General features: G+C 41.7%; 1 protein-coding gene across 2 annotated transcripts in view; it reads left to right on the top strand.

Moving 5' to 3' along the window:
- Nucleotides 1–17316, top strand: part of SEZ6L (seizure related 6 homolog like) — a 1952755-nt gene that overhangs the window by 639245 nt on the left and 1296194 nt on the right. For both annotated transcript variants that reach the window (XM_069619379.1, XM_069619378.1), the window contains exon 3: nucleotides 6453–6586. In XM_069619379.1, the coding sequence (XP_069475480.1) occupies nucleotides 6453–6586 (134 nt within the window). The remainder of the gene's footprint in view (nucleotides 1–6452; nucleotides 6587–17316) is intronic.

Below are 17316 nucleotides of genomic sequence, written 5' to 3'. Positions count from 1 at the left end.
AAAGATGTAGGAAGAGGTTGGAACTTGCACTTTCAGTGCACTGCACAGGACGTTTCCTTAAAGAGCAGGCACATGTGTTCTGGGGTTTTTATTGTGCATGGGGGGGGTGCGGCGATGGGGTCTTTGGGGAGCGGTGCATGCCAGTAGGCAACATAGCTCCACTACTTCTTTTCGTACACTTCGACCACTGCCTTCAGCCAGTGCCTCGAGAGTCCCAAAAACGGATGATCCTTGCACTCTGAACGACGCATGTTCCATTATTGGACTTTCAGGGTCAAGTATTGGATTCAGCTAGTAGAACAAGGAATGCCCTAACAAATGTCTGCTTGGAGTTAAAGGAAGATGACAAAAATCTCGGGCTCTTACATGTAGAACATCATCCAACACCTGGGACATCAATCTGTAATAGATATTCTCATTATCCCACCGTATACATTTCCCTTGCATTCAAGTATGGTTCAGACCGTATGACATCACAAATGGACAACATTATCTGGCGCCGTTGACAGGATGTGGGTTGTGCAGTTTGAAATGTAATTGTTTCAGGTACGTGTGATGTATTTTGGGGTCACTCATAGTTGCCAGTCCCTCTTTCAGGTTTCCTTTGTATTTCTGTATTGAGGCACTGGGTCTGATAGCACCACTCACTTGCTGCACTGGCCTGTTGGGCAGCCACTTTACTGAGGGCACACTCACGGGCTGCTTTGGACTTTTGACTGAGGGGCAAGGGGCTGTTCTTTAGTGTAGAATCATTAATTGTCTGCCTCTGTCTGTTGGGGTTATTGTTGTTAAGTGAGGTGCTGCCTATGATAGCGCCAATAACTCACTCCCTATGCATGCTTAGCACAGTATGGATCCACGGTTCAATGTGGGGTTGGCCTGGGGGAGTGTTTGGAGTGTGTACATCACTTTGCTTTCCCCTTTGCTCTATTAGGTTTAGCACCACAATTTATTAGTGAATTCAGCGCAATCTTAGTGGATTTCTGCATGAGTCCCTTTAGAATTCAAAAAGATTAATTCTCAGCCAATCAGGTGAATACACAATCCCCGCCCACTGTCGCAGGCACCCGAGGCCGTTCCCCATGTGGTGGTATTTTTCCCTTTTTTTCAATGCAGGTAGGGAGCAGGGAGTATCTCGCTGTTGCCCCCCACCCCAAAATGATCCAATTCCCCTCCTACCCCTTCCACCTACCTGCATAACCAGAGCATTGTGCTCCAGCTCCAGAGCTCCGCCCGTCTGGCTGCCATTGATATGGAAAGGGGACTTAGTCCCTTTGCCATATGGCGGCAGGTATTTTTATCATTTTTTTTTTTCATTTTTCATTGGGAGACCAGCTGTGCAAGCAGAGCGGATCTCCTGATGAAAAAGTATGAAATCCATTTACACCCCGGACAAACCCCCGGCTGCGAATAGCTTTCATGCCTTGCCAGTTGGATGGACATGGCCGGTAACGACCCACAGCCGGAGCTGAGGCCCTCCCTTCGCTCAGGCCTACCTTAGCTCAGGCTGGCGGGCCGTTGCCGGACATGTCCGCCCTGTGGCAGGGCATGAGAGCTATATTATTGCAATGCGAAAATATTTTAATCATTCTCCCTGTCAGTGAGCAATTACACTGTGCCAGGTAGAATAAGGTAATACCTCACATTAAAAAATAGGAGCCACATGTTATGTGCACGTTAAAACAATTAAAATATTCCTGCACATCAAACATGTATTTCCGACTCTATGGTTTATTCATGTTTCTGCTGGAACTGATTTTTACCTTTTGAAACAGCAGGAGAGATCATAGCAATGTCACTATTTTAGTGTATGCATATTAAAGTTGTCCATCTCCAACAGTTGCCATGACTCTAGTAGCCAAGGAGTCAACGAGAGGGCCTGTTCCACCATTTGCAGGTGCAAAGTAGATATGTTCAAATTCGGCGCATATGGTGATTCATAGAGAATCACACTGTAGCACAAGCAATTTGCATTTTCCGCTCGGGTTTACAGTTCAAAAAAGAGAACCAGCCATGAGTAAACAAGAAAATGCATGTGTATTTCAAATGCGACAACATAGTGTTTACATTTTTTTCCTGGAGGTGGTGTCAAAACTTGGGAAAAGTGAGTCGCTTTCAGGGAAATATGTTAAGTGGAATGTGTTCCTGCAGATTAGCTCGAGGGCAAAGTTGCCCCATGAATAGCATGGTGGGACGCTCATTTACACTGTCCTTCGATCAGCATTCCTCCAGCCATATGGAGATGCGTATACTTATGCAAAACGGGTGTGTCTGAAGGCAACCCCCCCCCCCCCGCCCATTAAGTCACAAGTAGTCATGTTGTCAGTAGCTAATAGACTTCTTTCAATTTTTTTGAGTCAGGCAGAATTTGCACTACCGCGTTTGTTTGGTTTTTTCCAGACAAAACGTTTGTTTGGTTTTTTCCAGACAAATGCTCTTCCGGACAGAAAAAATGCATTGAGAATTGAGCCCATTACGTTTACCAAGTGCTTTTGTGTGGTTAGTTTTCTTACTTTGCTTCTCTGATCAAAAGAGGAAAATGAAAGAGAGTGGATGGTGTCCATTTGGGTAAAAAATATATCCAGAGTCATACCCTGGCATATTACTGTAGATCAGTGGTATTTAAAGTTTGTTATGCTGAGCCCCACCACCCCTGCCTCCCTTAAGCAAAAACATTGTTGCAGAGCCACCCTTAAGTAAAAAGTATTGCTTCTGTGCGCCCCCAGATGCCAATATCTGTTTATATTTTCTATTAAAAGCAGTCACCATACTCACTTTTTGAAGAGGCTCGCACCCCACCTGGACATCCTTTAATATGTTATGAAACAGGATGCCTCACTTTTGTTAATGAGGTGATACATAATTGTAGAAGCAAATTGAAGGCATGAGTTTCCTTTTCAACAATAGCAGTTTTTGACATGTACACCTCTTAACTCGTAGTGGAGGTAAAGTATGAAAAACTCCATGCTGCCAATGTAGATAGATGATTAAAATTCCAGAAGCAAAGGTAGAAAATCAAGTGCAGATGAAGAAGTGAATACACAAATACATTGTTAAAATTGTAAAAGGCATAACAATAAAGAAATGAAAAATGATGAAAGAAAAAATCACTAAAGTAACAATAAACAATAAACCAATTTATTTTTAAAAATAGCAACATCACTCATGCAAGAAAAATCCTGCCATAATATATGGGGGGATTGGTTTTACCACATGTTTCCCCTTTGTCAGATATTTTCTGTGCCCCTCTTCTACCCGATTTAATTGCTTTAAATGTGTACAGTTGTAAAGGTTCAGGCGATACTAATGTGGCTTCAGGTTTTAATGCAGATGTTTTGCAATTCTAATTTTAAATTGTAAGTAATTCAAAGTGCTTGCTGTTGAAATGTAATTATTTTGAGTAAATGACAATCTACTTAAAAATTACATTGTATTTATTATCACATGGTGCATTTATATCCAAAAAGCTTAGCTGGACAAAATCACTCAACTCCAAAACAAAATGATCACTAAGCAATCGAAATTACACCTATCAGATATGCCTGACCTCACCGCTCCTGCGCCTCAACCTCTCAACCTATTTTAATTCAGGCCAGTCTTAGTACGAGAAATAATCAAAATCATCAAATCCATCAAGCCGTCGAGATGCCAAGGAGAGGTTTGCCCAGCTCCCTTCATCAAAGACTGCATGGCGGAACTCGCCCCGTTCATTACATCACTCATAAACAACTCCTTTGCACAGGGTGTCGTCCCAAATAACCTAAAAGACGCCTGGGTCCTTCCGCTCTTACATTGAACTCTAACATTGCCACCGACTACCGCCCAATCACCACTGTACCCTTTCTTCTTAAAATACTGGATAGAGCAGCCTACCAGCAAATACAGAAACATCTCAAGTCCAACAGTCTCCTGAGCCTACGCCAATCGGGCTTCCGCCCAAGACACATTACCAAATCAGCACTCCTAGATCCAAAAAATACAACTGGATGAAATCATTGACAAAGGGGATCTTGCCACCCTCTTCTTGCTCAACCTATCTGCTGCATTCGATTTAGTGAATCACAAAATACTATGCCAACACCTCTCCTCATCAGCCCACTTCTCCATGAAAGCTATAGCCTGGATTGAGTCATTCCTCTCTAACTGCACAATGAGGTTCTTCTCCAATCTAGCTTCGACCACCCCACCCCAGCCTCAGTCCTCTGTGGGGTGCCTCAAGGGTAATGTGTCTCACCAACACTTTACAACATCTTCACAAAACCCCTCCTTGTCCTTATGGACAAACAAGGCATTACCTATACCAACTATGCAGATGACACTCAGATCCTCCTCCCTATTTCTGGCAACTACAGAACCACTACCTACGCCCTCAACAAAATATATGAAATCATCCAAGCATGGATGGCTAAACATGAACTTTTTCTTAATGATGAAAAGAACGGACCTGCTACTAGTAGGGACACAAACCTGAATAAACAATCTGGACTACAACTATAAATTATTTACGATCAACTGGAACTCCATCCCTGTCCTGAAGAAAATAAAAACCTCAAGGGTTTATCTGGACTCATCCTTATCTCTAACCAGACAAGTAAATGCAACAGCCTCGTCGGCACCATACACTGCCAAACTCATGAATGCTTCCAGACCCTTCCTAACCCCTGAAAGTTGTGTCACGCTGGCAAGAGCTCTTATTTTATCCAGACTAGACTATTGCAACACCCTCTTTGCAGTCGCAGAAACGAGCATTGTCACAAAATTACAAATCATCCAAAATAATGCACTAAGAGCGGCATTAAATATACATAAAAAAGAGCACATCTCCATGGCCAGACGAAAGGCCAATTGGCTACCAGAGCGGCATCACATCACTTTTAAAACCCTCTCCATCAACCACCAGTGTTTAACCAACAGCGCCTCAAAATATCTGGCTAACAAATTTGCCAAACGTTAGTCCAACTGACACACCTGGTCAACCCATTTGCACCTCCTCACCATTCAAACAGGAAAATGCAGGAGGTCGAAGCCTACTAGTTATAGCTGCCAAACAATGGAATGCCCTTCCTCTAGCCATTAGAAAAGACCCATCATACCTACTATTTCGCAAAAAAATGAAAATCTGGCTTCTTGCAAAAGACCTATGAACCACCTTGCATTCTACCTAGTCATACTACCCAAACCTTGTCCTCCATTACTATGTCTAGGAATTTTCGACTGTACTGTGCTGCACTTAGGCATGCAATGCTGCCATTACTGTGATTATTGTAATCATTGCTTCATGCATGTACTATAACTAGTGCACAGATACCCTCGGGTTCAGCGCGCTTTACACATGCCCAATAAATAAATAAATACAATTGTAAAATATGATGCAGCATAATTGTATGTTTTTTTTTTTTTTTTTTTTTACTAGAGTCATTTTCAAAGAATGCCATATGTGCTTCTTTGTTATGTGTACCAATACAGTCCCCCAGGCATTGCTGTTATGGTGCTTATGGCACTGTGCAATTTAGTGTGCAGGTATTGCAGGGCTCCCAAGTGCTATATCACTAGTACCCCTTGAAAATGTCCCCCAAGAGTCGTTCCCAGGAATGATTACCTGCTGACCTCTGTAAACTTCACCCAACTAGGGTGTTCTTGTTGGCCTCTGACCATTTCTTTGTGCTTTAAAATATTGTGTTTATTTCATATATTAAATTCTACAGACTTGTAAAACGCATTGCACCATAATTTCAGTTGACCCAAATAAAAGTAGAACGTGCTCCCCTTATAGAATTTCTTGAACATATGAGCCGGATTTCCGAATCCTTGTGTTTCCCTCGTGCGCGTGCAGGTAGGAAAAGCACAATGCGAGTGCCAACACATATGGGAAACTGCATGCATGAATGACTTTGCATAGTGATTTTCCGATCGGGACTGATGCATACACCCTGGGGCTCATTCCTTACTCCTTAAGGAATGCTCTCTACTGTGTGCTACCCCTGAGAACTGGCCCTTACATCTGGCCAACACGGCTTACGTCAGGCACAGGAGTGGTTCCCTCCTTTGCCATGCGCTGAATGGAAACGGTCGGGCAGAGCATGAGCGTTTCTATTCCATTCTATAATTCCACTATTTAAATAGGAGTGGAAATGTAAAATAAATATTGCAAGTCATGGGGGGCTTTAAGGTACTTAACTTGCAATGTACAATGCTTCTCCAGGTTGCCGGTAGCGTGATATGGGAAGAAGCTGGGCTGCAAGACCCTCAATCCCACTGCATGTGCTGGACCGCCTGCAATCAGGTCCCAACTGTTACTCAAAGGACATCCCTGTGGTTCATTTTTGCTGCAGGATGCAACAAGGTGTAGGTTGTAGAATCTGCTTTCTGTCATTGTTGTTCACATATGTAATAGCATGTTTATTTTGTAAGCAGATTGTGGGTACGTTGTGCTAATGCTATTTTATCTTTAGTCCTGTGTAGCGTGAGCTTCTACGATCCCGAAGGATACATTGATTCCACCGACTATCCGCCACTACCTCTGCACAGTTTCCTCGAGTGCACTTACAATGTGACGGTGTACACTGGCTATGGAGTAGAGCTCCAGGTAAGAACACGCCTTGTATTTCTTCCGAATGTTTGCACTAAGAAACAAAGGTAGCAAATTCAAGTTATGTCCCCGTGCAGCCAATTCCCAGGATAACAGAACATGGACTTTGCCATGGAACGAAACAATGTACAATCAACATGACGGGCATACAGAATAACTGTGTGTTTCCTGTAACAAATCACAGAGCCCTCTGCTGTGCACATTCAACGTGGCTATAGAGTGTACAAAATCTATGAGCAAATGGCAATCACAGGTTCGCAGAGGTACTCTCCTATGCAGCAGAAATCCTCGTGTGTCCTATTTGCTATTTAAAGGGCTTCATTGTATTTGCATAACGTGGTCCCATCTTCGTGTCCTCGAATGCTGAGAATAGAACAATGGACACCATTGTGTGTATACAATTTTGTTTATGATGCGATTGTTCTTTGGGTGGAACTGCTACCTTTCAGAAAAGGAAGAATTACTGGAATTCTCCAGAAAAAGCCTTGGGGTTGGGGGGCAGGTTTTATTACTCTAGTGTAAAGGCCAGACAGGTTAAATAGAGTATGCAGTGAGCTTATAACAGCTATTCTTCCATCAGCGTTTCAGCCATGTGGTTGTGTTGTGCCAAATACTCTTTGGCTGGAGCATTGTGAGATGATGCACCTCTGCGGATTTGATGTGTTAACATGGGTGCCCCTACAGTATGTTAGCAGTGTTCCGTTTCCCTGTGCTCTGCATTGGTGCCTTATTTCTCTAATGCATAGATTCATGTTGGTGTGTGATCTCACTGAGTGCCTTGGTGCATGATTCCATCATTATGTAGTTGATTGTGAGTTACCTGGTATTGGTGGTCTTAAATATGCATAGTAATCTGGTTTGATGCAGAGCAGTTAATGGAAAGATGAAAATTGGATGGGTCTCAAACAAAAAAAAGATAATTGATCCACTTGAAAAGCTCTGCGCGCCAATTTCAGAAATAAATATTATGAACCTTTTTTGACTTGTGGGATCCATGTTGGGAAGAAAACTTCGAAATATAGTTCAATAGCAATCTAACTCTTCAAATACATGTCAAACAAATTGTTAATTTGTGAAATTATGTTAGGCAGCTGTGTCAGTTGAAGATATTACTTTATTGTGTTGTTGATGTGTGTTGGAAGGATTATGGAGATTCAACACACGACTCCATTGACGAATATTGTCTTGATCAGGTAAAGTGACACATTGATTGAAAACAGTGAGGGAAATCACTGCCAAGTGTGTTGACAATATGGGCAGTTGTGGCCAAAATTCAATGGGTTTCCGCCAAATTGTCTAGAGGTGGATTAAGAGATGACAGAAAACGTTGGCTGTGTCTTAAGCAAGATGGTGCTTATCAAAACATGCTCTTCCTGGGTGACTTGGTGTAACGTATGGCACACGGTTCAAATGAAAACTGATGTATCCCTTCCTATAACATCTTTAGTGCTCAATAAATTCCCCTTGCAATATTGGACGAGTTTCTTAATGAACAGCATCTAGACATGGACTTTAGTATTTTATAAAGAAAGCTAAGGATATGGACGTCTATGTCCTTAGCACGTTGATATCGTATTGTTTCTTTATTAGGATTTTTAGCAAATTGACCACCGGTTTGAATCACAACCCGTATGCAAAAAGAGGACCCACAAACAATCCTTCTTTTGTCATGCACCCAGACTCTGGAACTCGATCCCGGTTTCGGGAATACCCCTACATTCTCCAATTTCACAAATCTCTCATAACATGGCTCTGACCAAGGACAAATTCCAGTGGACGCACATACCAACGCACAGACCGCACAGTAATGTGCTACCGTTAAAAGATGCCAGGTCCGCACTTTAAACAATAAAATAAAAATAATAATACATTGTAACTTATGACCATCCTGAAAAGACTACTCAATAGTGTACTGGCTATTTCCTTTAGAACAGTTATTTCCATTTGACAGGCCTAAGGTTTCTCCTTTTGGTGTCAGTGGCTTTATCATATTTAGTAAACTAAGTTTGCTGTTTCTTCTAACGCATTAGTGCCCACATGAGAGGTTTCTATTATGTGGTAGGTGACTGCCTCCCAAATTAGTGGACATGAGCGTAATGAGGACGAAGATCTCCTAGGACACAAGTGAGCCTGATAGTAAAGATGGTCTAACACTATTAGAACTTGTGCCGGGGATAAAAGGGCATCATCACGTGGGGTTCCTGTAACACAGCTTGTCCATGCCTCCTGGGCAAGTGCCCAATGTGTACACATCACAAGGGGAGTCTTGGAATGCATCTTTTACTGAAGGGGAGACCCTCCATGGCAAGCTTGTTGATTGACTGCAGAGATGGGGGCTGTGAGAAGAACAAAGGAGAAGCATACAATGCAGCCGTCTACTGTGGTTTGAGCCTGGATGCTACACTTTCTAATAGTCTAAAGCGAAGAATAAACGTTTGAATAATAAATAATCTATGAAATCTAAGGGAAGGCTATGACTTCACCTAGATCCTTATTAGAAGAATGTGGCTGTAATAACATAACCTTTGCAACATGTACATTCTTCATCATGGCTCTTTGGGTAGAATTTCAATATGCACTTGTTTTCTATTTCAACGTTTGCAAAGGTTATTAGGAAATATTGTGGTGTACTGATTCGTGCAAAGAATAATTGTAATCCATTTGGTAATATGAATTTCATATTCTCTTTTCCATCTATGCTATACTATCCGTTTAGTCAATATCTGAAACGAACTGATATTTTGAAACCAACACGCAGAACTGAGATTTATATACTCATTGATGTCTGAACTATTTATCATTTTTCATTATGGGTACTTTGGGAAATATTTAAGCAAGATGATTGTTTTCTTTAACATTTCAAAGTGACTATTACATGTGTTAGTCTACTAGGGGTAAGTCACCACCTGCTTTTCTAGGTAATGTTTTTTTTGTTATAAACATGCTATTAAAAAGAAACAAAAAAAGATGTATATTAACACAAATATCCTGGAAGCCATCCGAACATTATCCAGTTGTGAAACATCCATTGTGGCATCTAGGTGTCAGTGTGAGTTAGGAGTCAGAATATGCAATGACCTTATGAAACCTTTATGATTTATCCACCAAAAGTATTACTATATTGGTTTATGGCTTAACACACATTTATGCCATTTTAAAAATGGTTATGGGCTGTGTCGACCTTTGCTGCAAGTTCGTCCTTGCCATTGGACTAGCTTATTAAACACATGTTTACACTATTGAATCTGCAGTGCAGGGGAAAAATTCAAAGTAATTCACTGTGGAGATACTGCTATGAAACAACTTGTATGGGCCTGTTCAGCAATCCCCCGGACTGTAATCGTGTTTATCTCACACGATCAAAGCCGTCAATTATATGGAACTTCCTTCAGAGCATAAACCAAAAACCAGATTAGAGAAGGTTATGTCTCCAGGATGCTGGAAAAATGCTTGGAAAATAACTGTACAGGTCCTTGTCACAGCCCTATTTTGTGGTTAAGTTGAAAGCTTATGAACAGTACCATGACAGTTTGGGACCACAATTTGCACCTACTATGTACCTGAAATCCAGAATACGTATTCTACTCGTATTGACTTTCACAGAAAAATGGTGCCCCTCAACCACCTGTGCTTGATTTTTTTTTTGGGGGGGTCGTTTTTTTGTGGTGACTTCAAAGAATCATTGCAACTTTTTCAGTGATCTTTGCAGGATGAGGCTCAAAATGTGTTTAAATAATTACTGCACCGGACTGCTGAGGTATTTTATAAATGGGCACATAATGGAGAAGTTCTATTTGCGGTATCTAATTGTGTGCCCAGGGAATTATTACGCGGAGCAAGATTTTTTAGAAGCTTCAAATTCTCTGTTGATATGGTAAGTTTTACATTTTTATCTTTACAGATGTCTGTTTTCATATATATTGTGTATCTTATTTGATATATATTAAGGCAGTTTTCTGCATTATTTTCGTATATGTGATTGTATGACAATTGCCAAATAAAGCTAACTGAAATTGCGTATTGCTATAATTCGTTATGTGACTACATTTTTGGGCATTGCTCATTTCAGCATTATATCACTAATCGCCTCAGTCTAAATACTACTGATACATGTCATTAGCTGTTTGAACCAGCTTCATGTATGTTGAACAAGTTCAGGAGGCCAACTGCTAAAATGCCAGAAGATCCTAATTAAAACCAAAAAACACAGAATTGTTTGAATCATAGAACTTTCAAATCATCAGAGCTTTTTTACAATGTATTAGACGTGTATGTTTCTATTTGCATATGTGCATTTACTGAAGAACAGGATGGCATTTTGCACAGAAATGACTTACATACCAGGCTATAACAGAGAGCAGAGGCTGTCCTGGCATAAAGTGCCTTAACATAAGAACATTTTTTTTATTTTTATTGAATGACATGTACCAGGTGGTGAAAGGTTAAGAGCAGGAGCACAAACCCGGGACCGGAACTGGATGACATTAAAACATTTTTAATATTTGGAGCCTGAGGCCATTGTCTACATGTTTACAAATTAAATAGAGTAGTTAAGGACAGAACGCAGGAGTGATGGACTGAGTAGTTACTTCGGATATGCGCTTGAAGGGCCTTGAGCACTGAGTTGTGTCTTGTTTTAAAGAGTGTGCGAGTATTCGTATTGTGTGAATCTGTTTTGTCGCCACGTATCTTCTTCTACATTTTACCCTTTATGCTTTAGGGGTAGTTGTTCTCCAGTAAAGTATTTGAAGATGATGATGAGTTGCCCTTGCCAATTTCTCTAAGTTCATGAAGACCTAAAGGTATATGTGCCATCCATAATCACCTTCTCAACATTCAGAAATGTCAAATGTCAATTGTCAAACTATTTGAAGATGATGATGAGCTGCTCTTACGAATTACTTTAAGTTCATAAAGAGGTAAGGGTATATGTGCCAAGCTTAGCACAAAATTGAAGTAAAGTACCCTTTGCTGCCTGTATTTACTAGTGTAAAACAGAGTCAGCATCTTAATGAACCACACCTAGTATATAAAGACAGTAATGTTAGCAGCCAGAGTGCAATGATCAGATGGTGACAACCAATCAGGAGCTGAGGCTTCTGGGCATTTAGTATTGCTGTAGTATCACATAGTTTGATGCAGATGGCTCTCTGTATATCTGAGCAAATGCAGCATGTCCTTTGCACCTCTATCTTCACAACATGTCTTCCTCATTTTGCCTTTGTCTTCCTCATCTCCTGCCGTCCTGCTGGAAGAATTGAAACAGATGGTGGGACAGCCTGCCCCCAGCTTCTAGGCATCAGTTGCCCAGCAGCCATCCTGGAATTGATTTTAGTTAGTTAATATAGTTCTTCTACTTTGTACCCCAATTGGAGGGTATGCTGAAAATAATAGGTCAAAGCTCTGCAACTGACCCCTCAGACATTAATCAACAGTGGGGCGGGGGAGCCAGCCAATGAGATGGCTAGGAATGAGGCTTGAACCGCAGGTACAAGCCTGTGTTCCATGCCACCTGACGGCCGGCTCCCCCGCCACCATATACCCCCCTCCCCCCTCCCCATTGTTTAGTGTTTTTGTTTACCTTCCCCGCACATACTTTATTTCAGCAGAGGTGAGTCCTGCCACTGCATCCGCTCCTTCCCCTTTCCTCTGGCAGGCTGCCAAGGAAAGGGAAGAAGGACTCCGTACAGAGCCCTGCCTCCCCTTTCCATGGCTGCCATATTGGTGAAGGATTTTCATTCATTGAACGGGATGCACGAGGCAAAAATCCTTTTTTTTAGCCCTCCTGGTTACCAAAGCAGTAACCTGGGGTGCTAATGGTGTTAAGCCCCATTCCAAAGGCTGGAACGGGGGTTAATGATCTGAAACCCTCGTTATACACCCTCACTTCACTCAGGCCGATAATTCATTCTGCCAGGCCCTTACACAGGTTCCAGCCCTTGTAACGGAGGCTCAATTCCACATTATACACGCTGTCCTTTGACCGAGGCTCCCAAGGCGGTTTTCTTTCTGGGCCCATAACTCAAAGTATTGCCTGTGACTCTGGGCTTTAACAATAAATTTACATCTAGAACATTCAGAACATTCTGTTCCAGGCAACTAATTGCTTTTGGGCAATAATCGCTAATATGGATGAAAATTATATGTTCACCCACCAGCCACTAAATGCCAGTCTATTACAGTTTACTGTGAGAGTTCTACCAATAGTATTGCAATATAGCACATAAAGAGAGAACTAAATTCGGAGGTGCCCTACGTGATCCTTTCTTCCTCAAGCCTCTCCACTCCCCTGCACAGGCATTATCTCCAGGGGTTATTCCAATCAATATTTTAGTTCTCAAAATGTGATACCTCATGTCTAATGCTTATCATTTTTACTCTCACCCGATTCGGCTTTTCTATTACCCATAATCCTTTGCTTATTATTGTGGAGTCATGTCGTTTTTTAAATGTTTTACCAATGACTAGTTGTATTGCCGATGATGCTTTAAATATAAATAACTTTGTATTGCTTTCAAATCTATTGGCCTGGGCATTGCCTGTTTAATTTATTATTATCCTTCCTGAAGGCTAAATCCAGCGTTTAGCTGTTGCTTTTCTTGTTATCATCTCCAGTCCTTCAAACTAACCTGGCGAATAAGGCTGGACGACCAAAAGTGTCCCATGGAAAGACTTAAAAGATATATGTCTGTGAATATTGGTGGGTTACCTTTGGGGCTGCACACCAGGCCGTCTGCTCCAGTATATTCCCCCCAAACCCTTGCTACTCCCCGTGGCCTCCTTTCCCCTCTAAGCACCCCAAGAACCTATGTGTTTTTTTTTAAATGCGACATTGCCCACCGGCCTGCAAGTGGAGACTAGTGGGGCATGTGAGAGGGTACTGTGGGGGTATGGGAGCATCCTACCCTAGCTTTCTGGGATCTACCCCAGGATGAATCTCCAAAAAATGTAAAAAAGAGGGTGGGGACTAAAAAACATAAATTCAGGAAATTCAAAACATCCCTGAACATGCTGCACTACTGGTGAAATCCACATTTTATACGAATAAACTGCTCTCTGGTGCACCAATGTCAATTTGAGAAAAAGGTTTGAATGCAGCATCTCTTCCAAAAAAGACTTAACACAAACGCGTGCATGCAGACTTATTGTTATTATTTCTATCCTTGCTCATCTTACATTGGGGCCTTTTTAGACCCGTGTTTTGCTTCTACAGCAAAAATCTTCATAAAAAAGGCACCTCTAACTTTAAATTCCCAAATTCCACCCTTATGGCAAGGTCATCAGTACTCTACCCAGGGGAAGATTAAGCAGTAATTCATTGTTAAGATAATGCTATGAAACAACGCGTATGGTCTTGTTCAGCAATCAATAATGGCCTTGAATGTGTTTCCTCCAAGGGCGAATCCCTGACCTGTAATAGTCGCTTTGACTAACAACGTACTCAGCCGTAATGACTCACAATGATGAAGCACCCAGCGCCCACCAATGTCCTTGTGACTGGCATTCATTGCGTGCCTCTGTCCTAGCAGTACTTTCCAAGAAAACATGCATGAACTCGGGCTGGTTTCTTCACATTCCCTTCCGAATTTCAAAAGTAAAGCACACTACTGTGCTGCGCTAAAAACAACTTACTTTTTTGCTGTTGTGCGCAGCAAGTACTTCGCAGGGAAATACCCAGTTTTAGTCCATTAAATATTAAAATAACCCCAAAAGAACGTCTGTGATCTATTTCACCAGATAGGATAGAGTTCCTGACTACTTCATTATAAGGCGTCCTAGTTTCATTCCATGTATGACATGCTATTTTAAGTTAAATTATACATCTTATAATTTTGTAGTGAAACTGCAGTTAATTTCAAATTAGACGTTTCCTCACCCACCCTCTTCCTGTTCACTACTTCCTCCCTCCCACGCCTTCTACTCCCAACCACTCCTCTCCCTCTCCTACTAAATTAGCACCCGTTCCTAGCAGCAGCAACCCATCTATTGCTCCAATCAACATATTTGCTTCCGAACAGTATCTCTTGGAGCTTTTTAACCTCTCTCATTATGCAGGACTCTTCCCTGCCTCCTTCAAATCTGCAACTTTTCAACCCAGTATGAAGAAACCCTTTGCTGATCTAAGGATCCCATTGAACTATCACCCAGTTTCCCCCAATTATTCAAAGGACCTTGTTAGGTTGGTCTTCAACTGTATCACTAAGTACCTTTCAGATTACTGGCCCTGGATATCTGCTTGAGCTTAGCTTTCATCGTAAACACAGCACCAAGACTGCACTCATGCATGTTTCCAACTTGCGCTCTGATGCTCCCCACTCAAACTCTGTTTTATGTTCATCCTTTTTTAGCTCTCTGCCACATTTGACACTGTCGACCACTCCCCAAACCTCCTCACTCTCCATAACCTTGGTTTCCACAATTTTGCACTTTCCTGAATTGCCTCCTACCTGGAGGATCACTCCCATAAAATCTCCTGCAAGGCAAAATTCTCTGACCCCAACCCTCTGCTTATTGGTGTCTGCCATGGATCAGTCCTTGGACCTCTGCTCTTCACCTGCTATACCTCTGCCCTAGGAAGGCTTACCTTGTTCTTTGTCTTTAACTGTCTCATCTGTGCTGACAACACTCACATTTTATTCTGTTTTCCCTCCTTCACCTCAGCAATCTCAGAACAGATTGCCAATTGTGCCACTGCAATTCATCACCGGTTTGCTCTCCACTGCCGTCTGCTGAAATGTATTTCTCACAGCTTCCATTTCAATCGGTAGCCCCCCTTTTTTCTCTCCCCCTTCCTGATTGTCTTGTTCTCTCACCTAAGGCACGCAACATTGGAATCTTCTTTGATAGAGACCTCTGACTGTGACAATTCATCACCACCATCCCCACTGCTGCTCGTAATCACTTTCTCAACATTCAGGAATGTCATCGATATCTTCCCACTCTGCAAAAATGTCTCCACCTTTAGGTTCAGCACTCCTTGTGCCTACTGCTTGTATTTCCTCTCCACTCCTTCCACCACCTAGAAACAATCCTCAACATTGCAACGCACACTCTCTACAATCTACTCAGATCCTATCCCATGTCTGTCTAACAAGTGCAGCAAGGCAAACAATAGTGGCAAACAGATGCTATAAAAGACCACTTACATTACATTATCGGAACTGTGTTGGTTGGCTCTCCATGCACACATGATCAATTTTTCAGGTCCTTCTTTTAAACTACAAAGGTATCCATGGGATATCTCCTCAATACCTGTCTGATTGCATCTATGCCTACTCGCCATCTCTTTCCCCCCCTCATCCTCTGCTCGGAACATCACTGCCCATGCTCCCCACCACCCTTCGCTCCTGCTATTTCTCCCTACTTGTCCTGTTTCATTGTTAACTGCTGGCCATCGCGAATAAAGCCAGATTGGCTTAAACTTGTCTTGCTTGCCAGAAATGGAGCTCTCCCTGTCCCGGCCCATCCACCCTCCCTGACTCAACCTCTCACTCCAGTGTCCCATAACAATGCAATGTGTTATGTTTGTACAGTACTATTTAGTTTGAAGAACTTGCCCACCACCAGGATAATGCTAGTTTTGTGTGCTGTTTCTTATATTTTTTGGTTTGTTTAGTTTTGACTTGTCCCCAGTATATATCCCACTTTGTTCACAAACTTAGAGACTTGCTCACTACTTGTTCTCTTCTTGTGCGATTGTCTCACGCAAATGCCTCTGCCATCTCTAAATGTGTTATTATTGTAAGTCATTCCTGATATGGTATCCATGTTATTTAAAATAATACATATACACCGGAAAATCAAATGTTTTTTCCTGATGACCTTCACAACACTGGCTTTAAATATTAGGCAGCTCACACCCATGCTATAGTCAAAGCAAGCATACTATTGTGAGTTAAGGCTTAATTCGCAGTGTGATGAACTTTGTATTCATTTGGCCAGAGCGTTGCTGTATTAACATTGATTCTCAATGTTTAGAGAATTAACATTGTGTTATATTTTAAGTAAGTGTGTGTACTTAATTACGGGAGGTAGTCATCAACATTAAAGACTGTATGCCACAATTTTGCACACAAACCAAGATGTATTTCTTATTCTGACATTTGAACTTGACTTCCAATGAATAAGTGAGTCTACTTGAAATAATAGTCAGCATTTGTAAGTCTCCCATTGGCCATTAAAGTTGAACTGCACTGAATCTGCAGGCTAATAATAATAATAAGTCACATACTGTACAGCACGAAATTAACAGTTTCATAGCAATTGAACAGGTACTATTTCCACTGCGGAATTTACAGTCTCATACTAATGAGCATGATGGATTCATCAGCACAAGCAGGACTGCACCTCCCTCAGCAATTCTGATCCATCAGCGCACATAAGAAGACAGATCAATGAATTGCTTCATGTGTTTGGTTTAAGGCCCTGGATCGCTGTGTTCAATGACTTCAAAGACAACATAAATGTTTGAATCCCTATTGACAACACTTTCATGGCAAATATGTATGCCAAACAGCAATAGACATAGAAAGTTGGTAAATGCAGGGATCAAAAACCAAAACAGCAACACATGGAGAAGTAGGCTTTAAAAAATGAGTAAAGGGGATGAATAGACAAGGGAAAGCAAGATGATTGATTATAAGGAGAGGCAACTTTGACAGTAATCAGACATTTTGGCTAGTTCGTCAATGAGGGTAATCATTATTATAACATGCAACCCAAGAACC

The sequence above is a fragment of the Ambystoma mexicanum genome, chromosome 10 (assembly GCF_040938575.1).
Source record: "Ambystoma mexicanum isolate Mex_15411 chromosome 10, UKY_AmexF1_1, whole genome shotgun sequence".
In the NCBI taxonomy this organism is placed as follows: domain Eukaryota; kingdom Metazoa; phylum Chordata; class Amphibia; order Caudata; family Ambystomatidae; genus Ambystoma; species Ambystoma mexicanum.
The sequence above is the reverse complement of the archived record's forward strand: the minus strand, read 5'-3'. Positions and strand labels throughout refer to the sequence as shown.